The sequence below is a fragment of the Rosa chinensis genome, chromosome 6, assembly GCF_002994745.2.
Source record: "Rosa chinensis cultivar Old Blush chromosome 6, RchiOBHm-V2, whole genome shotgun sequence".
In the NCBI taxonomy this organism is placed as follows: Eukaryota; Viridiplantae; Streptophyta; class Magnoliopsida; order Rosales; family Rosaceae; genus Rosa; species Rosa chinensis.
The window spans coordinates 1,152,843-1,180,523 of record NC_037093.1 but is presented as its reverse complement, the minus strand read 5'-3'; the positions used below and the strand labels follow the sequence as shown (position 1 = coordinate 1,180,523).

Genomic DNA, 27,681 nt, shown 5'->3' with positions numbered 1-27,681 from the left:
CTAGAAATGAGCATTTGTTGATTCAACATGGAGTGGAGAGAAGATTGAAGGTCGAAGAATTAAACCATGATGATTCTCTTAAGCTTTTTAGCTGGAAAGCATTCCAAAGAGGTTACCCTGAAGAAGATTTTCATGGTTTGTCAGAGTCTGTTATAAATTATGCCAAAGGTCTTCCTTTAGCTCTTGAAGTACTGGGTTCTTTTTTGTATGGAAGAGATCCAAGTGAATGGAACAGTGCACTGAGAAAACTGGGAAGAGTTTGTAACTTGGAAATCTTTGACATACTTAAAATAAGTTACAACGGTCTAGATTCTGAAGAGAAGAAAATATTCCTAGACATTGCATGTTTCTTTAATGGAGAGGACAAAGATCAAGTAACAGAAGTACTAACCAGTTGCGATTTTTCTGCAATTATTGGAATAAAAGTGCTCATGGAAAGATCTCTCTTGACTGTTTTGCATGGAAGATTAAGGATGCATGATTTGCTCAGGGAAATGGGTCGTGAAATTGTCCAACTGGAATCTCCTAACGAGCCGGGCAGGCGCAGTAGGTTGTGGCTTCTTGAAGACATCAAACATGTCTTGACCAAAAATACTGTAAGAAATTTAGTACAAGAAAAATTTAACTGTTTTTTTGCTAGTACATTATATGACAAGTCGGTCTACTAAATCTGCTTTTTATGGTATCATAAAAATTTGGTTGATAGGGAACTGAAGTAATAGAAGGCATATTTATGGACTCAACTGAGTTAGGAGTGGACGTGGACGTGACTCCGAAATCATTTTTAATGATGAACAAATTGAGATACCTGAAGATCAAGAATGGGAACCTGCCAAATGGACTTGAATATCTTCCCAATAGTTTACGGATTCTTGATTGGACGAGGTATCCGTTAAAATCTTTGTCATCACATTTCAACCCTGAGAAGCTCCTCGAACTAAGCTTGTCTCATAGTTGTATTAAACATTTTCGGATAGGAACAGAGGTAATACTATAATTACTATCTCATTCTTTTATTACTTATAATAATTGTTGAATATATCATGGAAGCTAATTTTATCTATTTTTACTTGTCATGCAGCCTTTATGCAATTTGAAAACCATTAATCTGAGTCACTCTCTAAATCTTGTCAACACCCCAAACTTTAAAGATATGCCATATCTCAAGTTTCTAGTTCTTGAAGGTTGCATAAGACTGTATGAGGTTGACCCAGGAATTGAAGTGCTTGAAAGACTTACTGTGCTGAACTTGAAAGATTGCAAGAATCTTGTGCGACTTCCAAGCAGTGTAGGTGGCTTAAAATCTCTCAAAGATCTCAATCTTTCTGGTTGCTCAAAGCTTGACAAATTGCCGGATGAGTTGGGTCATGTTGCCTGTTTGGAGAAGCTTGATGTGAGTGGAAGTGGCATAAGAGAACTGCCCTCCTCTATTGGCATGCTTGAAGGACTTGTTTCTATGTCGTTGAGAGATTGCAAACATCTTGAGTGTCTTCCAAGCAGTGTAGGTGGCTTAAATCTCTCAAAGATCTCAATCTTTCTGGTTGCTCAAAGCTTGACAAATTGCCGGATGAGTTGGGTCATGTTGCCTATTTGGAGAAGCTTGATGTGAGTGGAAGTGGCATAAGAGAATTGCCCTCCTCTATTGGTCTTTTGAAAAACCTCAAAGAATTCTCTCTTGCTGGGTGTAAAGCAGGGTCACCTAAATCATGGAATATGATGTTCAACCCTTTTCAGTTATTGCGAAAAAGAAGTCACATTCCGGCAGCATTGTCGTTGCCTTGTTTGTCTGGTTTGCATTCATTGACTAAATTGAATCTAAGTGACTGCAATCTTTCTGAACTGCCCAGTGATGTTGGATGCTTGTCTTCATTAAGATATTTAAATCTCAGCAGAAATCAATTCAGTAGACTACCCGAGGGCATCGGCCAACTCTCTAGACTAGACTATCTTCTCTTGGAACGGTGCCACAAGCTTCGGAGATTACCAGAGCTTCCATCTTATGTATGGGTACACGCTGACAACTGCATTTCATTAGATACGTTGGCCAAACAAAGCAATTCGTTGCTACGAGGATATTTTTCTAACTGTTTCAAACTGGTGGAGAATCAAAGCTGTGAGAGTATAACACTTTCATTGCTAACAGGATGCCTTAAGAATCAAGCATTTTCTGACCATAAGGTTTTTCAATTTGTTGTTCCTGGAAATGAAATTCCAGAGTGGTACAATCACCGAAGTGTGGGGTCTTCGATAACCGTAGAGCTGCATCCAGGTTGGTTTAGTAACAAGTGGATGGGATTCGCCTGCTGTGTTGCTTTTAGACTCCTCAAACCGCTCCCGCCTTTTGTTATGTGGTCAATTAATTGTGAACTGAGTGCCAATGGAAAATCCAGGTCGGCTCACAGTACTGAACTTTTTGGGGAAGAGTGGGGTCAACCTGTGTTGGATCACATTTGGTTCTTCTGTGGGGCGCGTGATATGTTCTCTCAACATAAGTGGCAGGATATCTATTGTCAGCTTGTATTCTCATTTCAGCAGGATATCTATTGCACGGGTGGAGGAATAGTCATGAATGAGGAAATTTTTCAAGTGAAGAAGTGTGGGGTCCGTATGATATATGAGGAAAATGCAGAGGAGCTTTCGGAAACATTATTTAAGCAGAGCAATATTGGCATTATTACCAAGCAATGCCTTCAACACAATTACGATGATGAAGCATCTAGTAGTGCAAGTCAGGCTCATCCAAAAAGAATTAAACAAACTCCACCTTGATAGCGCAGGACCCAGTGGAACCCCTTATATTCAGGACAAGAAACATGATAGTTACTCCCGAGCCTTGAAATTGTGTTGAAAGCTTCTCCGGTATATATAGTCCTTGGACACGTACTCTTCCACAAGTACAAAAGTAGGTTTCATCGGAAATGAGCACTCAAAGAACCTCTGCATCTTCCCCCCTTCAACTCCTCAGTGGAAATATGATGTCTTTCTGAGCTTTAGAGGTGATGACACTCGCAAGGCTTTTACAGACCACTTATACACTGCATTGGAACATCAAGGAATCATAACTTTCAGGGATGATCCTGAACTTCAAAAGGGGAAGCTATTTCTCCAGCACTTTTTGCTGCAATTGAAGAGTCGAGATTTTCTCTCATTGTTCTCTCACAGAATTATGCATCATCGACATGGTGCTTGGAGGAACTTGTGAGAATTCTTGAATGTATGAAAGAAAGAGAAGCTGTGCTGCCAATTTTCTATGATGTTGATCCCTCTGATGTACGAAAGCAAACAGGGAGTTTTAGAGAAGCCTTCGCTAATCATGAAGAAAGATTTAGGGATGAGGAACAGAAAGTGCAAAGGTGGAGATCTGCTTTAACTGAAGTGGCAAGTTTCTCTGGGTGGAATTCAAAGGAATGGTATACATATCCTCTTTTCTTTTTGTCCCTTTCCATTTCTTCAATTTACAAATGATTAATTTTTCTGCTCTTCATTATGTTATTCACGAATAATATAGGCAGTTAACCAATTGAGCTGATGAGGCTTTTAAAAAGTCATTATAAGAATATAAAAGAAATTAAGTCCAACGAAGAGACATTTTCATAAACTAAATTAATCTTCATATCAATAACCTGATAAGTTTAGTCTATTCTGTGTTGTAGGTATGAATCAAAGCTCATTAGAGATATTGTTGAAGTTATATGTAAAAGATTGCAACCTACATCATACAGTTATGCAGAAAATCTAGTTGGAATTTACTCAAGATTGCATCCAGTTAATTTGCTTTTAAGTGTAGGGGTGAATGACGTCCGCTTCATTGGTATATGGGGAATGGGCGGGATCGGTAAGACTACTATGGTAAGAGCGGTGTATGAGAGAATCTCTCATGAATTTCAATTCAGTTTCCTTATTACTGATGTCAGAAACTCTGTTGAAAAAAGTGGTTTACTTAATCTGCAAAAGCAACTTCTCTCTTGGAAAGGGGCAAAAGAGGCTGACATATCAGACCTTCATGTAGGAGCCACCAGATTAAAGAGGTTATTACGTCACAAAAAAGTTCTTCTCATTCTTGATGATGTGAACCATTCAAGTCATTTAGAATATTTGGCAGGAAACCCCTGGTGGTTTGGTTAAGGGAGTAGAGTTCTTGTCACAACTAGAGATGAGCATTTGTTGATTGAACATGAAGTGGAGAATAGATTGAAGGTTCAAGAATTAAATGATAATGATTCTCTTCAGCTTTTTAGCTGGAAAGCTTTCAAAAGAGGTTATCCTGAAGAAGATTTTCTTGATTTGTCTAAATCTGTTATAAGTTATGCCAAAGGTCTTCCTTTAGCTCCTAAAGTACTGGGTTCTCTTTTGTATAAAAGTGATCCAAGTGAATGGGACAGTGCATTGAGAAAACTAGGAAGAGTTTGTAACTTGGAAATCTTTGACATACTTAAAATAAGTTACGACGGTCTAGATTATGAAGAGAAGAAAATATTCCTAGACATTGCATGTTTCTTTAATGGGCAGGACAAAGATCGAGTAACAGAAGTCCTAACCAGTTGCCATTTTTCTGCAATTTTTGGAATAAAAGTTCTTACTGAAAGATCTCTCTTGACTGTTTCGCATGGAAGACTAAGGATGCACGATTTGCTCCAAGAAATGGGACAGGAAATTGTCCGCCAGGAATCTCCTAACGAGCCAGGCAGGTGCAGTAGGTTGTGGCTTCTTGAAGACGTCAAACATGTCTTGACCAAAAATAGTGTAAGAAATTTAGTACAAGACTAATTTTAACTGTTATTTGTTAGTACGTTATATGACAAGTCAGTCTACTAAATCTGCTTTTTATGGTATGATAAAATTTGGTTGATAGGGAACTGAAGCAATAGAAGGCATATTTGTGGAATCAACCGGAGTAGACATGGATGTGACTCCGAAATCATTTTCAATGATGGACAATTTGAGATACCTGAAGATCAAGAATGGGAACCTGCCTATGGGACTTGAATATCTTCCCAATAGTTTACGGATTCTTAATTGGACGAGGTATCCGTCAAAATCTCTGCCATCACATTTCAACCCTCCGAAGCTGCTTGAACTTAGCTTGTGTTATAGTTGTATTAAACATGTTCAGATAGGAACTGAGGTACACTATAATTACTATCTCATTCTTTTATTACTTATAATAGTTGTTGACTATCTCATGGAAACTAATTTTTTCTATGCTTTTTACTTGACATGCAGCCTTTATTCAATTTGAAAACCATTAATCTGACTGACTCTCTGAATCTTGTCAACACCCCAAACTTCAAAGGTATACCGTATCTTGAGTTTCTGTTTCTTGAAGGTTGTATAAGATTGTATAAGGTTGACCCAGCAATTGAAGTGCTTGAAAGACTTATTGTGCTGAACTTGAAAGATTGCAAGAGTCTCGTGCATTTTGCAAGCAGTGTACGTGGCTTAAAAAATCTCAAAGTTCTGAATCTTTCTGGTTGCTCAAAGCTTAAAAAACTACCGAATGACATGGGTCATTTAGAGAGTTTGGAGAAGCTTCACGTGAATGGCACCGGCATAAGAGAACTGCCTTCCTTTATTGGAATGCTTGAAAGACTTACTGTGCTGAAAATGGAAGATTGCAAACATCTTGAGTGTCTTCCAAGCAGTGTAGGTGGCTTAAAATCTCTCAAAAATCTCAATGTTTCTGGTTGCTCAAAACTTGACAAATTGCCGGATGAGTTGGGTCATGTTGCCTGTTTTGAGAAGCTTGATGTGAGTGGAACTGGCATAAGAGAACTGCCCTCCTCTATTGGTCTTTTGAAAAACCTCAAAGAATTCTCTCTTGCTGGGTGTAAAGCATGGTCACCTAAATCATGGAATATGATCCCCTTTCAGTTATTGCGTAAAAGAAGTCCCATTCCGGCAGGATTGTCGCTGCATTGTTTGACGGGTTTGCATTCCTTAACTGATTTGGATCTAAGTGACTGCAATCTTTCTGAATTGCCCAGTGACTTTGGATGCTTGTCTTCATTAATAGAATTAGATCTCAGCAGAAATCAATTCCGTAGACTACCCGAGAGCATCGGCCAACTCTCTAGACTTGGCTATCTTCACTTGGAATGGTGCCACAAGATTCGGAGATTACCAGAGCTTCCATCTCATGTTATCGTAGACGCTGAGAACTGCATTTCATTAGATAGGTTGGCCAATCAAATAGGACAAAGCAATTCGTTGCGACGAGGATATTTTCCCAACTGTTTCAAACTGGTGGAGAATCAAAGCTGTGAGAGTATAGCACTTTCATTTCTAACACGATGCCTTAAGAGTCGAGAATTTGACTTAGTTGTTCCTGGAAATGAAATTCCAGAGTGGTACAATCACCGAAGTGTGGGGTCTTCGATAATCGTAGAGCTGCATCCCGGTTGGTTTAGTAACAAGTGGATGGGATTCGCCTGGTGTGTCGTTTTTAGACTCATGAAACCACTCTCGCCTTCGGTTGAGTGGTATATTGATTCCGAACTGAGTGCCAATGGAAAATCCTTGCCAATCACGTACAGTGTTGGTGTATTTGGGGGAAAGTGGGGTCAACCTGTGTTGGATCACATTTGGTTCTTCTATGGGGCGCGTGATACGTTCTCTCGACAAGAGTTGCAAGATATCTACTGTCAGCTTGTATTCTCATTTCAACCTGGCTGCTGGGATGAACGAATAAAGATTGAGGAAATTGTGCGAGTGAAAAAGTGTGGGGTCCGTATGATATATGAAGGAGATGCAGAGGAGCTTTCGGAAACATTATTAAAGCATAGCAATATTGGCATTAATACCAAGCAATGCCTTCAACACAATGACGATGATGAAGCATCTAGTAGTGCAAGTCAGGCTCTTCCAAAAAGAATTGAGCAACTCCCTCTTGACAGCACAGGACCCGGTGGAACTTGATTGTTATATTCATGACCAGAAACATGGTCAATGCACATTTTTTTTTCTGTAAAAAAGAAGGCAAAACCTGTTGTAAATTAAATGATGATGATTTTCTTCAGCTTTTTAGCCGGAAAGCATTCAAAAGAGGTTACCCTGAAGAAGATTTTCTTGGTGTGTCTAAATCTGTTATAAATTATGCCAAAGGTCTTCCTTTAGCTCTTAAAGTACTGGGTTCTCTTTTGTATAAAAGTGATCCAAGTGAATGGAACAGTGCATTGGGAAAACTGGGAAGAGTTTGTAACTTGGAAATCTTTGACATACTTAAAAATTAAAATAAGTTACAACGGTCTAGATTCTGAAGAGAAGAAAATATTCCTAGACATTGCATGTTTCTTTAATTGGCAGGACAAAGATCGAGTAACAGAAGTACTAACCAGTTGCGATTTTTTTGCAATTTTTGGAATAAAAGTTCTTACCGAAAGATCTCTCTTGACTGTTTCGCATGGAAGACTAATAATGCACGATTTGCTCCAAGAAATGGGATGGGAAATTGTCCGCCAAGAGTCTCATAACAAGCTGGGCAGGTGCAGTAGGTTGTGGCTTCTTGAAGACGTCAAACATGTCTTGACCAAGAATACTGTAAGAAATTTTAACTGTTATTTGCTTGTAAATTATATGATAAGGCAGTCTATTAAATCTGCTTTTTATGGTATGATAAAATTTGGGAACTGAAGCAGTAGAAGGCATATTTGTGGATTCAGCATAGTCAGGAGTAGACATGGACGTGACTCTGAAATCATTTTCAATGATGATCAAATTGAGATACCTGAAGATTGAGAATGGAAACCTGCCCAGGGGACTTGAATATCTTCCCAATAGTTTACGGATTCTTGATTGGACGAGGTATCCGTCAAATTCTCTGCCATCACATTTCAACCCTCAGAAGCTACTTGAACTTAGCTTGTGTTATAATTGTATTAAACATGTTCGGATAGGAACGGAGGTATACTATAATCACTATTATCATTTTGTTATAATAATTGCTGAATATATCATGGAAGCTAAATTTTTTCCTTGGTTTTCACTTCTCATGCAGCCTTTATGCAATTTGAAAACCATTAATCTGAGTCACTCTCTGAATCTTGTCAGCACCCCAAACTTTAAAGGTATGCCATATCTCGAGTTTTTGTATCTTGAAGGTTGTATAAGATTGTATGAGGTTGACCCGACAATTGAAGTGCTTGAAAGACTTACTGTGCTGAACTTGAAAGATTGCAAGAATCTCATGCATTTTACAAGCAGTGTACATGGCTTAAAATATCTCAAAGTTCTAAATCTTTCTGGTTGCTCAAAGCTTAAAAAACTACCGAATGACATGGGTCATTTAGAGAGTTTGGAGGAGCTTCACGTGAATGGCACCGACATAAGAGAACTACCTTCCTCTATTGGAATGCTTGAAAGACTTCCTGTGCTGAAAATGGAAGATTGCAAAGATCTGGTGTGTCTTCCAAGCAGTGTAGGTGGCTTAAAATCTCTCAAAGGTCTCAATTTTTCTGGTTGCTCAAAGCTTGAAAAATTGCCAGAGGAGTTGGGCGATATACAGTGCTTGGTAGAGGTTAATGTGAGTGAAACTTCTATAAAAGAACTACCTTGCTCTATTGGAATGCTTGAAGGACTTGTTTCTATGTCCTTGAGAGATTGCAAACATCTTATGTGTCTTCCAAGCAGTGTAGGTGGCTTAAAATCTCTCAACGATCTCAATCTTTCTGGTTGCTCAAAGCTTGACAAATTGCCAGATGAGTTGGGTCATGTTGCCTGTTTGGAGAAGCTTGATGTGAGTGGAAGTGGCATAAGAGAACTGCCCTCCTCTATTGGTCTTTTGAAAAAACCTCAAAGAATTCTCTCTTGCTGGGTGTAAAGCACGGTCACCTAAAGCATGGAATATGATCCCCTTTCAGTTATTGCAAAAAAGAAGTCACATTCCGACAGGATTGTCGCTGCCTTGTTTGTCGGGTTTGCATTCATTAACTAAATTGAATCTAAGTGACTACAATCTTTCTGAAGAAGCAATGCCCAGTGATTTTGGATGCTTGTCTTCATTAAGATCATTAAATCTCAGCAGAAATCAATTCAGTAGACTACCCGAGAGTGGGGTCAACCTGTGTTGAGGCGCGTGATATGTTCTCTGAACATGAGTGGCAGGATATCTACTATCAGCTTGTATTCTCATTTCAACCTCACTACTGGGATAAACGAATAAAGATTGAGGAAATTGTGCGAGTGAAAAAGTGTGGGGTCCTTATGATATATGAGGAAGATGCAAAGGAGCTTTCAGAAAAGCAGAGCAATATTGGCATTAATACCAAGCAATGCCTTCAACACAATGACGATGATGAAGCATCTAGTAGTGCAAGTCAGGCTCTTCCAAAAATAATTGAGCAACTCCCCCTTGACAGCGCAGGACCCAGTCGAACCCCTTATATTCATGACCAGAAACATGGTTAATGCATTTTTTTTTTAAAAAAAACGTAGGGAAAATCTGACTATAAATTCATGGTTTATGCCTACTGGTGGCTCGATGAAATAGTAAAATTTAGTTAGTTTAAAATTTTGAATGTCTCTTTTAGTTTTTTTCAAAAGCCCGGACCGTTTGAGCCGGATTTCGGGTTTTCGGCCTAAATGCCCAGCCCTCGTTTTAGTACGTAAATATAATCCTTAAATGTAAGATCATATATAGAAGCATGCATATACTATAATTTGGCATATCGTATTGGTCTATGGGACTGTTTACAATCTGGAGTATATATAGTAATTTTGTATGGGCATGGTCATTTGCACACATGACGTATATGTGGTTTCTATTAGTTATACACTTCACTGCACTACAATGCACAATGTCGTATTTCGGCGAGATGAAGAGTTTTTACATTTTTGGGTTCTTCGATCAATAATATCAATATTGAAGTCATGCCACTGAATCAATGTAACAAAATAGAGTTCCGATGGTTAAAATTAAGGGTGATAATTAATTTGTGTTCATGGTATTCGTGGTCTCAATTTACTATATATAATAGATGGGAAATTCATGTCAAAACGATTATCTAATCTTATCAAACAACAACAAAAACAATTTGTTAAATATAAGTGACAGTAAATAAATAGTTTATGTTTATTCAGCAATTCATATATGTGGATGACACGATGCATGTATCATTAAATAGGAACTTTACTTTTAACAAAAACATATAAAATTTTCAGATGTCAAAAGAAGCCTTTTGTTAAGCAAATTGTGTTCAAATTAACATATTTTAGATCAAGTCAATATCATGACACGAAACATAATTTGGTATCTAGGTTGAGATATCATGTCATATAGAGAGCAAGGCGAGACAAAGAGCTTGGAATAATTTTGGTATTTCCACATGTAAACTAAAGACGATTCGTCTTGTGTATTCTTATCGGTTCGCGCTTTAAAATACGACGCCCACCCTACAATTTGCCAAGCTGCAACCTAAAACCCAAAAGTCCCTAAACCCTTTTTTCAAAACCTCCAAACAAAAACCCACTGTAACTCCCTTGAGCTCAAGTATCCAACCATGGCCGATTCTGGAGCTAACCCTAAACAGAGACAACCCAAGAAGAACAAGAAGAAGAGAAAGCAGAGCGGACCCGAAGAATCTGAAAGGCTGCTCAAAACTAACCGCACCAACTCATCAGAGAACGAGAATGAACCAGAAGACCAAAACTTTGAAGTTGGAGAAGCTGAAAAGCCCAATCAAGGTGGTCCATGGAGGAACCTGGAGTTGATTCTGTCAATCCAGAACAGAGAGCTTGATCTTCACAAGTTAGTATACTCTTCTTCATCCCCATTTTGTAGTTGTTGTTGTTGCTTTCATTGCTTTAAGTCTGCTTGGATACACGGAGCTTTAGTTTTAAGTTTAATTCAAATTGGGTATGAAGAAAGTTTGGTTCTTGACTAAGAAAGTTTTAATCTTGATGAACAATAGAACTTATAGCCCAATTTAAGCAAAGTGTGAGTTGAATTAGACTCAATCTCTTGGGTTTATTTTGTCTGCATTGACGTATAAGTGATCAAAAGGAGGTTTAATATTGAGTTGTGATGAATGAGGGATGTAAATGCAGGAAGGTGGAACTAGCTCATGGTTTTGTGATGTCGAGGGTGAAGGAAGAAGGAGGCAGCAGTGATGAGGATAATCAAGCAGTGAACATGTCACGTTTAGTAATTTTTGTCAGTGATTGGGTCCAATCATTGTTGATTTCCGAAGGAAAGAAAGTTGAGAGTGGTGGAGAGAAGCATCAAGCTGAAGTTGTTTATACGTATTTGGATTTAAGATGCTGGGAGATTTTCAAATTCTGTTTGGAGGAGTCTCTTAAATTAAATGTTTCTTTAACTTTCTCACGGAACCTTTTACGCTCTATATGTTGGATTGCAAGAAGTGCACTGTCCTTACTGAACAAAACATTTATTGGTGAAGGGTTACGATTGTACACTACTGTGCTTGATTGTATTTCTTTGGTATTTTCATCCCAAGAAGGCTTCTCAAATGAAAATTTAGACATGTGGATTACAACTGTAAGTTCAGTTCTTGACCTTGGACACAAATGTTACTGTGAAGCTCCTGCTAGTGGCAATGAGGGTGTATTGGTTTTCCAATTCTTGTGCTTGGTGCTTGAGCCATTTGCCAGGTTTTTAAGGGCTCACGCTCGGAAAGATGGATTTCGTGATTTTAGTAATAAGCTCCTTGAGCCTCTGTTGCATCTCTTGGGTCTCTTGCATCTCCAGATTGGTGGAAGTAATCCTGGTTGGACAAGAAACATACTGAAACTTGTTGAAGATGTATTATCTCATGGGCTATATCACCCGCTCCACATTGATGGGTTTTTGAGCTTATGCAGTACTGAAAAAGACGCCACATCCAATGATGGGAAGTCAAAAGATTCTAAAACAATCAACCAGAGTTATCATAGACATTTATTTGATAAAGTGGAAGGAATTTTAGCTGCAAAGAATGCATTTGCAGTAGAAAGCATAGGAGTATTGTTTCACTTGCTTATTGATCAAGTTAAAAAGCTAAAGAGGGATTCAGCGCTGACTGCAAGTACCAAAATGATGGGGAAGAGTGAAGGTTCAAGGCTGTTAGAAGATAGTTCATTGGGTCAAACGTCTATGATGTCTTCTGAGAGTCGTATTGTTGAAAAGAATTATTGCTCAACTAGTTTCAATCCAGGAACACGAAAGTCACTTCACGATTTTTTTGTACTGATTATGGAGCCTCTTTTGCTTGAGATCAATGGCTTTCTTGAAACTAAGCTGAAAGTGGGCCCTGAATTGTTGGATATTCATTGCACACTTAAAGCTATAAATAATGTACTTTCGGTCTTTATGCATGAAAAGATTTATGTGAGAACAGAGGATGCCTCTGAGGGAGCTTCTCTTAATTTCTTGAAGAAGGTTTATAATATTATCATCTCATTGTCCTCAGATTTAATTCAGTTGTCAGTTACACACTCAGATAATTTTACTCTAATAGCAAATGAGGTACTTTCTGCTGTTGGCTATCTTATGGAAATTGAATATGATGTTCTAGAGAATGATCTAGTAAGCTTGTGGTTAATGATCCTCTCTTACTGGGCCATTGGGCTTTCTTTGGTGGATTCTCCGGATAGATGCTCATTATTCTCCAAGATAACAGATATTGGATGCCAATTAATTATGCTCTATAGTCAACTTCGCCAGGTTAGTAAAATGCTCTTTGATTAAGCATTTTCCAGCTTTTAACTGTATATTTTTAATTATGTTTTATATATGGAAGTCTTCAGTTTAGTTTCTTCTGATAATTTGTTTTGTTCTTTCAAAGTTTTCTTGTACTTGTGATTGTGATTGTAATCCCATCGGTTCTCCTATTGCACCATTGCAGGTGAATAATACTATCTTTGCATTGTGTAAAGCAATAAGGGTTATTAATTTACATAATAGCGATGGTGAACTGAACTATACTAGATTTGTCATTCCTTTTCATGGTGAAGCATATGCAAAAGCTGTGGAAATGCTATTATCTGCACATGAATTCAAAATTGCAATTCATAAAGCAATGAAGTCCATACCAGAAGGACAAGCAAGTCAATGTATTCGGCAGTTAACATTGGATATATCAGAATCTCTAGAGTGGATGAAAGTTAGTTGTTCGGAGGCTGATGAAAAAGAATTTTCTGAATGCCATCTAAGTAGCTTGCACAATTTTAATCTGGAAGCTGAACTTTTCGGGAGAGGGTTGTCAGAAATATATGCATTATTCCTAGAGTCATTGATTGTCACAACTGGAAACTGTAACCTTCTGGGCGCTTCTATAATGGAATTAATTAGAGTGATTTTCCCTTGCATGAGCAATCTGGTTGGACCACAGCAGGAGGATGCTGTAAACAAATTCCTATGGTCTGTCGCGGTAAAAGATTCCGACAATGTGATCACTAGAAACAAAAACAAATATATGATATTTGAAGTCTCCACTTATTGGGTAGTTTTGTTCTTCTTTCGATTGTATAGCTCCTGCCGATGCTTATATAGGCAAGCAGCAATCCTTATGCCTCCAGATTTATCAAGAAAGATGTCTGCAGAAATGGGAGATTCGTTCTCTTCATTCTCTGGCAGGGATTGGATGGAAATGTCTGATTGGATCAATGGGGGATTTTTCTCTTGGATTGTACAACCTTCAGCTTCTCTTTTTTCTGTTATTCAATCTGTTTCAAACATCTTTTGTAAGGACTGTGCAGCTGATTCTTGTCCTTTAACTTATCTAATGCATACTATGGCTTGTGAAAGGCTTGTAGATTTGAATAGTCGTATAAAGTCTTTTGAATATTTGATTGAAAATGGTGACAATCTGGTGCAAGTTGCGGACATCTCTTCTTTGAGGCAAGAGGCAGCAGGACTCACGGGATTTATGATGGGGCACCTCTCATTAGTGTCTGAAGATCAACAGCGAATATTCATTTCTGCTGATACGACTAATAATAAGATGGTTGACTATGAAAGTGATGAATGGGATTTCAGTATTTGCTCTGTGAACAAGAAGTCATTGCCAACTGCACTTTGGTGGGTAGTTTGCCAAAATATTCATGCATGGTGCCCTCATGCCTCTAAAAAGGATTTGAAGAGATTCCTTTCTCTTTTAATCCATACTTCAATTCCCTATGTAAGAAGCAGCTTTGGGGTGGTTATAGAGCACAAGAACCATGAAGCTGACAGGCTGAAGAATGTGGCATTGCATCAAATCTCATCACAGTGCTTTATTGATTCCAGTCTGTATGAGCAAAGAGTAAGCATCTTTCAAAGATCAAATGGTGATTCCCCTGACCCTCACGTGATGTACATGCACACACACTCACACACAAAGTTGTATCTTGCAAAATATTTTTATTTGTATCTTTTTGGGGATTCTTTTTGTTTCACACTTTTTATTTACTGTTAATCTCAATCAGGGTATTTATTTTTATCTCTTGTATTAGTTTGTCTGCAGGTATTTTGCAAAGAGGTTCTGCCGTGCATTGGAGAAATCTACATTACCATTCATCAGCGACTTTCCATCCGGCAATGTTAAATTCAAATCATCACCTAATTGGCCAAATGTCTTAAGTGATTTAGAGAACTCATCATTGGCTATTTCCTGCAACAAACTCAATGTATTTGATTGTTCCTCAGCCTCAAGTTGCAAGGGACAAAACTCCCAACCATCTACCATCATGAAATTTACAGCTTGTCAGAGTTTGCTTAATCTTTTGAGTTGCATGCCAAAAGGTCATCTGGACACGAGATCATTTTCATGTTATGTGACTTCTATTCTGAACCTCGAAAGGTATGAGCTTTCATGGGTTTGATGTATGGTCCAACAATCAATACAGTTCTTATTGCTTAAAAGAAGTAAAAGATAAGAATTCTTCTATACTGAGTAATTATCATTCCCAATTCGAAATAGTCAATAAAATGAAATATTCAATTAGTTGAGTTGGGTTCTAAGATTAAAATGGTTGTCCAGTTCAGTGATGTTTTCTTTCTGTTTCTGTTTTTGTTGTTCTATTTTCTGAACATAGTTCCATAAAATGTATGCAAAAGAGAGGAATTTGGTTAGACTCTTGTTTGTTTCTTTCTGTTTCTGTTTTTGTTATTCTTGATACACTTTCTGATTCTGATATTTTTTTCTAATACTTCATGGGTGAAGATAATAGTACCTCATTATGTATATGTGAACCTTTTTCCCCAGTAGTCTCAAGAATTCATATCTCATGAAAAGTAATATTGTGTGGTTTCCTTTCAATTTGAATTGAAGTTAATATTTGTATCCATTCAATCCAGGCATTTGTTAATATAGCCAGTTCTGTATTTTTCAGGATTGTTGTTGGCGGCTTATTAGATTATCAGAATGCTTCATACTCAACTTATTATTATGAGCTCTTCAGATTGTTTGTGTCCTGTCGGAAGGCCTTAAGATGTATAATTACTGCTTGTGAGGAGACAGTAGCCGGTCGAACCTCAGACACTGTACTCTTTGAGGATTTATTTCCAGTTTCATGGCTTTACAAGTCAGTCCATATGGTTGCTGGGCTTCAAGAATCATTCTCAAAAGATATTTATCATCAAGTTCATGATATGATCTTGGCATTAATGGATCACACATTTTATGTGTTTCTGACGTTAAATAAATATCAATCCAATCATGCTGTTCGTTTCCTTGAGGTTGCTGAGCTGAATTTTGGATGTGCCCAAGAACAGAGAAGTTTATTGAATTCGTCCAATTATATTGAAGCCTGGAAAAGTGTAAACGTTGTTGCTAAGATTTTGAAGGAACAGATGCAGATCTTACTTGTAAATGTGAAGAATGGCATTTGTAATGGAAAAGAGGAAGTTTCTGTTGATGCTTTAAATTTGAACAAGTTTGCTTCCCTAATTTCGTGTTTTAGTGGGTTTTTATGGGGCCTAGCATGCGTTGTGATCGACACAGATGGGAGAAATAGTGATGAGAAAGCTAAGTTGTCAAGGTGGAAACTTGAACCAATCTCCGAACTCAACCTCTGTATAAAGGTTTTTGAAGAAATTTCTAGTCTTCTACTACAAATGTTTATTCTTGACGATAATCAGCAGTCTACAACTATATGTCATGCCTATAATCTTCAGAAGTCGGGCTACAATTTAGATTTTTGGGTGCAGAGAAGATTTTGCCGGAAGGCGATGATGCTGACACTGATATGGCATGTGGTGGACTGCAGGATGAATCTGCCGTTGCAGTGACGTGCTCAGCATCATCTGACATCTGTGAAGACTCTGTAATTGGTAGAAGAAGAAGACCGCGCTTGAAAGATGCAAATAGTGTTGTTACTGTTCTCACTGCTGTTGATTCATTTGAACTGCAATCTTTAAATAAGCCTTTGTTGAGAAGCATGCTAAAAGGTGATTTCCCCAACGCAGCATTCTTACTGAGGCAGTTGTTAATTGCCTCTTCTGCTATTTTAAGGCTAAATTTGCATATTAAGAGCGCTCCCATGTTGTCAAGCTTGGTGCATAAGTTTGCTGGCATTATGCAAGTCTTGTTATTGGAATCAGCGGACGCAGGTCAGGTGCCACACTTCTATTATTTTGTGTGTTTAGATGGTGTTCTGAAGTATCTGGAAGAATTAGGGAATCATTTTCCTTTGACTAATCCTACCTTATCCAGAGATTTGTTTGACAAGATGGTTCAGCTACAGTTACGGGCTCTAGGGAAATGCATAACTTTACAAGGGAAAAGAGCAACTCTTGCATCTCATGAAACAAGCACCAACACACCCTTAGGAGAAAGGAGATTTTCTGAAGCATCATCTTTTTCTCGCTGGGAATATTTATTGGATGAATTCAAAGCTAGGTTGAGGTCGTCATTTGCAGTGTTCATAAAGAAATCAACAGAGTTGCATCTCCAATCTGCAGTTCAAGCTATCGAAAGAGCCCTAGTTGGTGTGCGGGAAGGGTGCACAGTGAGGTATGACATATGTGTTGGAAGTGAAGTTGGAGGAAAGGTTTCTTCAATTGTTGCATCTGGCATTGATTGCTTGGATTTGGTTCTGGAATTTGTTTCAGGTAATATTATATCACACATTTATAGAGCGTATGAAATGGTTCTACTGCATTAATTCCCTATTTAGCTATGCATAAGTTAAGCTACTGCATTGATGAATGGAACTGTATGTCTATAGCAATTGCTTCACATAAGGACCTCTTTTAGCTACTTATCCTATGACTTATGTTCTAGCCATACAGAAGTGTGAATTAAATGCAATGACATATTACCACATTGGAAGAAAAGTGTACATGTATAATAATTCCCTTCAGCTATTGTATGGATTCAAGTGTATATCATTGAAGTTCTTTGGACATGCTCTGACCTTTTATTTGTGTTTCAGGACGCAATTTGATTGTGGTTAAAAAATACATTCAGAGGTTAATTGCCTGCATGTTCAATGTTATTCTGCATCTGCAGAGTCCACTAATCTTCTATGAGAGATTAACTCTGAGTAAAGATGATACTGATCCAGATCCAGGAACAGTCATTCTTATGTGTGTTGATGTACTGGCAAGAATTTCTGGCAAGCATGCAATATACAAGATGGATCTCTGGCATGTAGCGCACTCGTTACGTATACCTTCAGCACTTTTTGAAGATTTCCATCTGTTAAAACATTCTAAATGTCCTGTTCCAAATGATTCTTCAACAAGTCCAAATAACCAACCATCCGATCCTGTAGCAAGTGTACATGTCTCTGGCATAGATAGGCAATACTCAATCGGTCTATATTCTGCTTGCTGCCGATTATTGCATAATGTTGTGAAGCATCACAAAAGGTATTTATATTCATTTGGTATTAAAAATTTCATAGTAAAGACTTGCGAAGTGTGCAATAGACTATTAAGCTTAGGGCCAAAACTGAAAACATAAAGATCAGGTGGGAAGAGGTATAGTATGCGTAAGAACTTTAAACTTTTGATATTCATATTTTGCAAATTGATTGTCAAAGATGTTTGAAATGGTCTATATTAATTTTACATTACTCATCAAGTAGACTGTGCTAAGAATTACAGTAATTCTTTTGTAATTTCTAGTGAATGCGAGGGGTATGTTGCTCTACTTCAAGCTTCTGTTCGTGTTCTTCTTTATTGTTTGGAGACATTGGATGCTGTTGTGGTAGCCAGGGAAGGCTTCTTTTCATGGGAAGTAGAAGAAGGAGTCAAATGTGCATGTTTTCTCAGAAGGATTTATGAAGAGGTAGGTGCTCACTGATAGTATCATTCTAATTTAGATTATAGTTTTGACTTTAATTTGACTGAATACCAAAAGGAGAAAATAACTTCGTCACCTGGTTTTATCATATCTGTTTTGCAGCTAAGACATCAAAAAGAGGTCTTTGGTCCACACTGTTACCACTTTTTAGCTTATTACATACGGGTTTATTCAGGATATGGCCCCCGCAAAACAGGCATCAAAAGGTAATTTTTGCTACCTTGAAATATATTTGTTGTTTCCCAGTGAACATAAAAGGCACAGCAGATTAATTAGTTAAAACTTAAAACTGATATTGGTGCCTTATTCTAAATTAAGATTAATGCTGGCCTTTGATTGGTGGAGAAGGGGCGAGGTTGGTGTAGACCTATGTTCATATCATATATTCTTTTTCCCAATCTCCAGAAACTTGAGTATGAAATGATGCCATCTGTTCCAATTTCTATGAAATGAATGATGTGGAACCGAATGGCAGATTTGAGAATTTAGAGATAGGTTCAGAACAGAAGGGAAGATTAGGTTTAAGAGAGGAGAAACAATGGGAAGAGATAGACCTGGGACAACAAGGAATCAATGGGAGATAACCAACATGCTAATTTTTAATGTTCCTAAGATTAACCCAAAATAAAGTATTTTAATCATTTGATCTTATTCTGCATCAGTCAGAGGACGATATCACTTGAAATAAGTATGCGCGAATGCACCAATTACAATCTCCAAAAATCAATATTTTTTTTTTTTTTGAAGTGTCCCTTATATGTAGTCTGAACTATCCTATGGACTTGCAGGGAAATAGATGAAGCTCTAAGACCAGGTGTATATGCGCTGATAGATGTTTGCTCACCTGATGATCTTCAACGTCTTCATACCTCATTTGGAGGTAAACAATTTTTGACTTGATAAAAGATATGATTGAAAGGAATTGATTTCTCATATTCTTCTTGTTTGTGTAGAGGGTCCTTGCAGAAACACTTTGGCAACCTTGAAGCACGATTACGAACTCAATTTCCAGTACCAGGGAAAAGTCTAAGCGAAGCTTATTTCTGTGGTAGGATATACCTGCATCATCACTTGAATCTGCCTATGTGACTCTTTTACCACGTTAGAAATAGGGTAACATCTTACCTATGTGATAATATTTTTGTAGTGATATCTTTCTTATACATTAGGCTAACGATTTGGACGTGAAAGTAACAAAGCTGCTTGTTATCACTAAATTGGATAACCAGAAGTCATGTTGTAGGTAAACTACCTAAAAGGTGACCTTTTAAGAAGGAATCAACATGTCTTATGAAGTGAAATTTTTCCACCTTTGGTATATCATTGTATGATGAGATATTTTATTTTCAGTGTCTTATTGTGGTATGCTGTAGCTGTAATCACACTGTCAGTCTAAACCATTGATCGGATGGAATTGACTCAGCTAGATTGCAAGAATGGTATGCCAACAAGAGCCTCTCCTACCTAATATCTAAGATCCTAACCCTCCAATTGTGAGTTACTGAAAATGACCTCTACCCGAATATGGATTTTTATGTAAAATGCCTTGTCCACCCACTACCCTCTTCAGCCGGCCCTATGTCATTTGGATCATTTAGTGATAATATTCCTTTATGGTATCATTAGGCTGGTATGATAACGATTGATTGAGATTTGAGAGCAACCACCAAATTCTAGAACTCCAAATGAACCAAACATAAATACTTGTGCGGTCTAGATATAAACTTGGATGTAGAAGTCTTTTTTTTATATGTCGGTTTCAAATTCTACCTATATTTCTTCTGAAATAAACTCTCATTGAGAAAGAACGGTCATTGAATCTTGATGGGTCATCATTGTTATAGACCAGAAGCCCCTTCTTCATACCCAGTTCTGGTCTTCTTGGCAGTGACTGTTGTACTTCTTCTCTTGTCAACTTTGATCTCGTCTTTTGAGGTCGCAGCCCCCAAATTTGAGATCAATTTTGGTCTCATAGCCGCACCATTGCTGTTGCTTGCCATTGTTCACTGGTTGTCATCAATGGAAACGAAGAAGCCCTATATGATGCCACCATGTTGGAAGTGCAGGCATGCTTGTAAGTGTGGCTACTACTGAAACGATCATGTCCTGCTGTATTTATCAAAATTCATAAGAGCTGGTTTGTCTAGTACCCGGTTAAGATAAAAGAGGGTTTATGTGTTTATTGGTTTCTTTATGTTATGTACTGGGTTGAATTGGTGTTCGTACAAGTACACTAAATTTGGGTACTCTGATTGTTGTAACATGACAAAATGATTGTAAAAGTTGTGTTTTTCATTTTGTTGTATTAGAAGGGTTAACCCCAGCTCTATCTCGAATCCTATTTCCTTTCCTACTCTTCCTCACTACAAAGGGTTCCACTTGAGGATCTCAAATTTCTTTCTTCTCTGGCTTTAGTTAATTTGTTGCGTAGTAGAAGCCAAACAAATGCCAACTTTCCTGGTCTGTGTATCCCCAGAGATTCAGAATCTCATGAAAATTAGCTGCTTGTGCAGCTCCATGACTTGCCAAGGAACCCATGTATTGTCTTTAACTAAAAGGTGGGATGTCTCTGATTAGAATATCAGAGATGCAAATTCTGCAATACTTTCTATCCAAACACATCCATTGTTTTTCTGAAAAAAAAAAAAAAAAAAATCATTTATTTTCACTATGCATCATAAATCAACCACTCATATTTTTATACAACTCTTTAGCGATCATGAGATAGTTTCTTCATCCAATTATATCAAATAAATAGATGATTGTTATGAAAATGTTAACTTTCATCAAAATCGTTCATTAATTTGATATAATTAGATGATCAAATGATTTCTGATTTGATTGATTTTTTTTTTAATAAAGATGTATTTCAAAGAAAGCAGATAATTAGAATTAAATGTGGCAGATATGCAAACAAGGTACATTTGGACACCATAGTTTATTCACTTTGGTGCAGAAAAAGTATGGGGTAAACAAACTGCTGCAGATTTTTGAGCTTTCATTAGTGACCAAATAAAGAGTTTCAACCAGTTATGGTGATCATGCAAGGGAAGGGGGTCTCATCTGCCTCCATATCATGTCAATGTTGTCCATAACACATTGTTTTTCAGCGTTAAATTTCATGTCTAGCCCCCTAGGGGTTGGATTCATTGTATTGGGATTTGTCATTATTGATTGACCCGAGTGATGAGACTTTAAAGGTTCACCGACTTTGTTTAGGCTAAAGTATGTCATATTTCCTCCATCTATGGTCCATGCAGACTTTAGGGGCGGCACCGCAGATGCATCCTCCAATAGTAAGTGGACACCCTGCAGAAGAGAAAATGGGAGAAAAGAAAAAGTTCAATTGAATCATAGTTGAATCATTACTTAAATATCTTTGTCATTAACAAATGATCTGTGTGATGTGTTTGAAAAATGATGTTCTTTATATAAACTAATTGCTATTAAACCGTGATACGTTTAGAAAAAGATGTTCTTTACAAGAACTAATCACTATTAAACCACTATTGAAAGTGGAAGCGACTGTACTTAGAAATTTTAGGTCTTTAAAGTTTGCAACTGGTAATTCAATTTCGACAGACTGAGGTTAAATCATTACTTTTCATTATTTCAAAATAATGAAAAATGTACTTTCATTACTTTCATCCTTGAGCAACCCGATTAATGTCAAAATGTATTTTGACTTTAATTTCTAACGATTATATTCAGTATGTGCAATTGGTATAAAATCATGTTTCACCTTATAACAACGGTTTAAATTAACAAAAAAACAACTTATAAACTGAATTAAAATGAGTTATTAATATTTATGAATACACAAAAATTTTTCATGTGTTGATACTAAATCACTAACCAGTAAAGAAAGAGCGATCATGGAGCTCTTGAAACCCTTGTAAACCCTATATACAAGGACAAATATCTACATGAACTCATAGCATCTAGCACATATCTCATAAGTCATTAGATGTTCAACTCATAATCAATACTTAAATGATACACTTTTATATGAAAAAAATATACGTGTCACATGATACATCCGATTTATCAATGAAGATAGTAATCGTAAATACCCGCCACATGAGAGATACCTGAAACCCTTACCATTGCTAGTTGATCGGTAGGTTGACGTCGGCCTCATCGAATAGTTTCTCCGAGTTATAACTTCTTACGTTTCATCCCCATTGGCCTCCCATTAACCTCTGAAACCCCACAAACGAGTTGATTAGGCAATCAAAATAACCAGATGAGTACAGTTGGCACCACCAAATCAACCAAACTACAAAAGTACTTCTGCTATAAAAACAATAAGCCCTTCAATTCCTAACACTATTTTCTCTTCAGAATCAAGACCAAACCATCATCCATGGCCTATGGAAGAAGAAACCAAACCTCTGCGCTCTTAGAAGGGTTCTCCCTAAACCCTCTACCCTACCCAGTTCTCATAATCCTTGCAGTACTCTCAGTCTTTCTGGGCTTCTCATGGTACTCCTCCTACGAGTCAGCTGTGGAAGAAGCTGAATCACAGTTCAACTGGGTCCTTTTGGTCACACCAATAGTCCTACTTCTCATTGTTCAGTGGCTCTCATCTATGGAGCCGGATTGGCTCTTTGCCATGTCACCCTGGGAACAACGTCGTAGAACCCACAACCGTCCGTCGGAGGGGAGCTCACCGTGGGGTGTTGCTGCTGTCATTGTGCTCTTGCTGGTTCTGCTGCAGTTTCAGTCCATTTTCCGAGATAGCTGGCTTATATAAGTACTCTGTTTCAAGGTCAGAGTACTCTGTTTTCTCTGCCAAAGAACCAAAAAGTTGTGATGTTTAAACTGTTTGTTGTCTAGATAACTAGGTAAAAAGCTAGTAGTTTGTACATAATGAAATATGAAATACATGATCTAATGAAATATGAAATACATGATCTTTGTACCTTCTCTGTAGTCTGTACTGTATCATAATATGTTTGATTTTTCAGGGTTTTTCCATGTGGATTCTTTAATTAGAGATTTGATGTAGAGATTTTGAGTTTCTTTATTTGATCGGTATATGATTAAGAGCTTTGGATCCTCCATGTTTTTCTTTAAGGACTCCATTAGTCCCATTGGGTTTCTTGGGAGTAATGATTATTTGCGTAAAGTTTACAAGTTATACAAGCTTAATATTGAAGCTAATGAACTAGTTGGGTAAAGCTTGAATTGCTCAGAAGTAATCAAATAAAAAACTCCATTCCATGAAAGCTAATGAGACAGTTTCTACATAATAGAAAAGCAATGGACACCTTGTCGCTTACTATTCTTCAAGACTAGCCTGGTAATCTGGGAATTTATTATCATCTCAGACCAGTCTATTTCAGCTGTTTAATTTTGTCTAAGCTTTCTTGCACACCTGTAACCCGACTTTGACAATATTGCTTCATATAGATCCAAACCTGTCTAAGCTTTCTTGCACACCTGTAACCCGACTTTGACAATATTGCTTCATATAGATCCAAACCTGTCTAAGCTTTCTTGCACACCTGTAACCCGACTTTGACAATATTGCTTCATATAGATCCAAACCTACCACCGGCCTTTGGTTTTAAATTTATAACCAAACAAAATCAATTTGGTGGCAGTTATGAAGTTGAGCTCATATGATAATATGGGATGAGTTGGGAGACAATTCTTTTTAGTGAATAGTGATAAAACATGTTGGCATTAGGTTTTGTATGACTATTAAGGTTTGTTTCGCAGACTAATGGCTTGGGAAAAAGATTTACTTCCCATGCACGTTTGGTATATGCAAGCTTGGGAAGAAGAAACTTGTGTAGTGGGGAGAAGATGCCTCCGTAGAGGAAATTGGAACCCATCATATCCGCTCTTGAATAAAGTAGATATCAATTCTTAACTCCAAATCTGTGTTAGAAGTCCATTGATCAGATGTAGCTACTGATCAAATTTTTCCGATTCTCAGCATTTAGTTCTTGAGCTTTTGAGGTGATAGAACCAGGCCAAAAGGATTCAAGGATGTTATAAAACCTATCTCAACCTCCTAAATATAGAATCATTTTCTGGATTCTTTGGGGAGAATATATAGCTTTAAATAGCCACACAAGTAGAGCAATCAACGGAAAAGAACTCATCTGTACAAGTGGATCAAGATCGATTATGACTCTCCACCGATAACTCTTATCATACATAGTTTGAAGATTTTTACAAAAAAAGATTTCTGCCCTTTTTTTCTTCCTTTGGTACAAATATTTATCTGCACAGCCAGGAAGGAAAACAGGAAGAGGAGGAGCATCAATTAGCTCTTCCTCTTCTTCTTTCTTACTTAGAATGGGATCCGGGGTCTCTAGACAGGTAGAAAGGCGCAAGGCACTCACAGTGGAAAGGAGAAAGTTATATGATCTTCATCAAAGCTGCGGTGAAGACTTTCCAGCTTGTGCATTCAGGCCTTCAGATAGAAAAAACTGGATGGATGACCTCCATCCTGAGAAACTTCAGATATGCAAGATTGTTTGGCCCGGAACTCATGATTCTGCAACAGATAGGATTGGAATCCCATTGGTCACCAGGCCTTTTGCACAATGCCAAACTCTATCTGTCTATCGCCAGCTTGTGCTAGGCTGCAGGGTTCTTGACATTCGAGTTCAGAAGGATCGCCGAGTCTGTCATGGGATTCTTGTCTCGTATAATGTTGATGTTGTGATCAATGATATAAAGAAGTTCCTGTCTGAAACACATTCAGAGATCATAATCCTTGAAGTCCGTACCGAGTATGGACATGACGACCCTCCTGAATTCGACAAATATTTGGTAGATCACCTCGGACAATTCCTGATCCACCACAATGACAATGTGTTTCACAAGACTATTTCGGAAGTGTTGCCAAAGAGAATAATATGCATATGGAAGCCAAGGAATTCACCTAACCCCAAAAATGGGAGCCCTCTGTGGAATTCTGGTCATTTGAAGGATGATTGGATTAACACGGATCTGCCATCAACCAAGTTTGAAAGCAACCTCAAGTATTTGAGTGAGCAGCCACCAGTTTCCGCAAGGAAATTTTTTTACAGGGTGGAGAACACAGTGACACCGCGGCCTGATAACCCTGTTGTTTGTGTAGGGCCTGTGACAAAGCGGATTCATGAATTTGCAAGATTGTTCATAACTCAGTGCTTCTCTCGAGGCATTGCAGATAGGTTGCAAATCTTCTCCACAGATTATATAGACGAGGATTTTGTTGATGCCTGTGTTGCACTTACATATGCAAGAGCTGAAGGGAAAGCTTGAATATATTTTCAATGCGTATTTGTGTAGTGTGTAGGTTTACTTAGTTCATGTTAATAGATTTTTGCAGTACTGTATAAGTTAACCCCTTTCATCATGCATGGAATTTGGCTGTCATTCTGGTTCCCTATATGCCTATATTCCTTGATGGTTCCTCAAGAAATATGGTAATGGTGAAGGAAATTGACTAGTATAGGATTCGTGGGTACAAGTTTGTCCGGAGCTCGCTGCTTAGAAAGCATGTCTGCTCAGAATCCATGAATCCGCATTGTCATTGACTTAACACACGATGCTGCAATATTTGGATGCAAACAAGTTCCACAAAGATAAATTCATACAATTAAGATGCATGTCCACTAGTACGGATAAATTCATACAATACGCACGAATCAAACCCTGTTTGGGCAATGGCTAATATGGTTAATTGTTTCTCTCTGTTCTGCAAAAGAGTGGATCCTGGAGAAAGAGGTGATGCTTGTAGTTGGGTATGGTTCAGTAACTTCCATTAGGCAAAGAAGACAGCTGGTTTGCTTTTATAAAGGAGATTCATATTAGACGTGTTTTAGGCTTCTTATATTACTCGCTCAACTTTTTTAAAGAGATTTGAAGTTTCCACTACTCTACTTCATCTCTATCTCTACTACTATAAAGCCAGGCCTTCTTTTGGTGTCAAAAGGCTTCACCAATTTTGTGAAGTCACCAAATAACCCATTTGTTATAGAAAAAACAGTCCATAAAAAAAAAATGTTGAAACGGTACTATGGTAAAACAAAAACAAAATAAACTAAAAACAGAAATATAATATAGTGGAGAAAAGCAAGAAACGTGGTGATATGGTAGAAGCAGTTTCATCCCACTTGAAGTAGAACCGATCCCATTTGCAAATATAAATGTGAAAGACGCAGAGATCAAGGTTACAATTTGTACATAAAAACAAAATAAACTAAAAACAGAAATATATGGGATTTTAGTGGAGAAAAGCAAGGAACGTGGTGATATAGTAGTACAAGCAGTTTCATCCCACTTTTGGTGGAGCAGTTCAAGTAGAACCGATCCCATTTGCAAATATAAATGTGAAAGACGCGGAGATCAAGTTTACAATTTGTACATATGTGTGTGTGTGACTTCGTTTCTTCATTGGTCGTAGGTTTGATCAAAGCTCCTTAAGGATAATCAGTTTGCTGTTTTCTAGAAACAATATTGCAAGGTAGTTTTATTATTCTTCCTTTTACTTTGGTGAAGTTATCCTCTCTTCTTCTTAAATTGTATGATTCTAGTTCATTTTTGGTACTGGATGCCATCACTATTGTTTGTGCCTTAGAATTTCTTGAATTTTGCTCTAGCTTCTATTTTTGTGTGGATGATTTTGGTTTCACTTGGATGCATGTCAGATAATTGGAGAAGCAATTTCCTTAAAGGTATGTGCCCATTTACTATCTTAATTTCATTTGCAACCTAACTTGCAATTGGTTACTGAATCATTTCCCTAAATTTTGCTGCAATAACTTGGTTATAATTTATGGATTGACCGATCAACTTCTCTAAAAATTGGAGTGAGTCTTAAGCTAGCAACTTCAGAAGCATAGTAACTATACCTTAATTTACATAGGACCCAATTCATGACAAAAACGAAAAAAGAAGCAGGTTTTTTGTGTGTTGAGGTTATGGTTGATGTCTGTTTGGTTTTTCTCAGCAAACTCTTCTTTTGTATAGGGAACGTGAAGTGTAAGAAACGTTTGTGAAGAATCAAGCAGTGGTTTTGCAGCCCAGTTTCTTACTTTGTCTCCACTTCTTTTTGTCAATTCAAGGTGAATACAACGAAGTATATCAATCTACAGCTACGTATGAATCCTTAATCTTTAAGATGAAAGGACAGGCCACAGTGCAGATAGGCGATGAAACCCACTCCCAATGGTGTAGGGCCGAAACCCACTCCCAATGGTGTAGGGCCAAAGGGAAGTTGAAGGGTGTTAATTGTTGACGGAAATGAATCTAGAATAGGCAAATTAGTTAGAGGGCTATTCTTCATTGTATGGTATTTGAGGTGATCCAAAGTAGGTTTTATATAAGATCATGATCGAGTTGCTGTAAATCAAAATTAATATTTACAAATGAAAGCTAGAAACACTGAAACTAAACTCTATAAACTCTATCTATTATATAAAGCAAATTGTTGGGATTGATGGTTGAATTT

General features: G+C 37.6%; 5 protein-coding genes across 6 annotated transcripts in view; all 5 read left to right on the top strand.

Annotated features, from left to right (window-relative positions):
• LOC112170218 (disease resistance protein RPV1) overlaps positions 1-7,155 on the top strand; it is a 94,169-nt gene extending 87,014 nt beyond the window's left edge. Inside the window, exons 7-8 of the mRNA XM_024307428.2 lie at positions 1,224-1,448; positions 5,591-7,155. Of these exons, the coding sequence (XP_024163196.2) occupies positions 1,224-1,448; positions 5,591-6,915 (1,550 nt within the window). The 3' untranslated portion in view covers positions 6,916-7,155. The remainder of the gene's footprint in view (positions 1-1,223; positions 1,449-5,590) is intronic.
• A 515-nt stretch (positions 7,156-7,670) lies between these two features.
• LOC112170217 (disease resistance protein RUN1) lies at positions 7,671-9,435 on the top strand. The gene is made up of 2 exons (XM_040509207.1): positions 7,671-7,900; positions 7,994-9,435. The coding sequence occupies exons 1-2, from the start codon at positions 7,676-7,678 to the stop codon at positions 8,813-8,815; spliced, it is 1,047 nt and encodes a 348-aa protein (XP_040365141.1). The 5' UTR covers positions 7,671-7,675; the 3' UTR covers positions 8,816-9,435.
• A 948-nt stretch (positions 9,436-10,383) lies between these two features.
• Positions 10,384-16,351, top strand: LOC112170216. 2 transcript variants are annotated; one of them, XM_024307422.2, is made up of 5 exons: positions 10,389-10,741; positions 11,041-12,655; positions 12,837-14,234; positions 14,425-14,771; positions 15,304-16,351. In XM_024307422.2, the coding sequence occupies exons 1-5, from the start codon at positions 10,494-10,496 to the stop codon at positions 16,199-16,201; spliced, it is 4,506 nt and encodes a 1,501-aa protein (XP_024163190.1). In that variant the 5' UTR covers positions 10,389-10,493; the 3' UTR covers positions 16,202-16,351. The 2 variants fall into 2 exon arrangements, with proteins under 2 accessions (XP_024163192.1, XP_024163190.1); XM_024307424.2 differs by lacking the exon at positions 15,304-16,351 and having other exon boundaries at positions 10,384-10,741; positions 14,436-14,661.
• A 6,091-nt stretch (positions 16,352-22,442) lies between these two features.
• LOC112170222 lies at positions 22,443-23,233 on the top strand. The gene has a single exon (XM_024307434.2). It carries the CDS (start codon positions 22,588-22,590, stop codon positions 22,975-22,977), a length of 390 nt encoding a protein of 129 aa, XP_024163202.1. The 5' UTR covers positions 22,443-22,587; the 3' UTR covers positions 22,978-23,233.
• Positions 23,234-23,804: 571 nt separating this feature from the next.
• LOC112170220 (PI-PLC X-box domain-containing protein DDB_G0293730) lies at positions 23,805-25,603 on the top strand. The gene has a single exon (XM_024307430.2). It carries the CDS (start codon positions 24,534-24,536, stop codon positions 25,488-25,490), a length of 957 nt encoding a protein of 318 aa, XP_024163198.1. The 5' UTR covers positions 23,805-24,533; the 3' UTR covers positions 25,491-25,603.
• The last annotated feature ends 2,078 nt before the right edge of the window (positions 25,604-27,681 follow it).

Bases quoted from the DNA above. Each gene is read 5' to 3' on its own strand.
- LOC112170217 (XM_040509207.1), top strand. From the start codon at position 7,676: ATGGACGTGACTCTGAAATCATTTTCAATGATGATCAAATTGAGATAC. The intron at 7,901-7,993 runs GTATACTATAAT...CTTCTCATGCAG, and splicing joins ATGTTCGGATAGGAACGGAG to CCTTTATGCAATTTGAAAAC.
- LOC112170216 (XM_024307422.2), top strand. From the start codon at position 10,494: ATGGCCGATTCTGGAGCTAACCCTAAACAGAGACAACCCAAGAAGAAC. The intron at 10,742-11,040 runs GTTAGTATACTC...ATGTAAATGCAG, and splicing joins AGAGAGCTTGATCTTCACAA to GAAGGTGGAACTAGCTCATG. The intron at 14,772-15,303 runs GTATGAGCTTTC...TGTATTTTTCAG, and splicing joins TCTATTCTGAACCTCGAAAG to GATTGTTGTTGGCGGCTTAT.
- LOC112170222 (XM_024307434.2), top strand. From the start codon at position 22,588: ATGGCCTATGGAAGAAGAAACCAAACCTCTGCGCTCTTAGAAGGGTTC.
- LOC112170220 (XM_024307430.2), top strand. From the start codon at position 24,534: ATGGGATCCGGGGTCTCTAGACAGGTAGAAAGGCGCAAGGCACTCACA.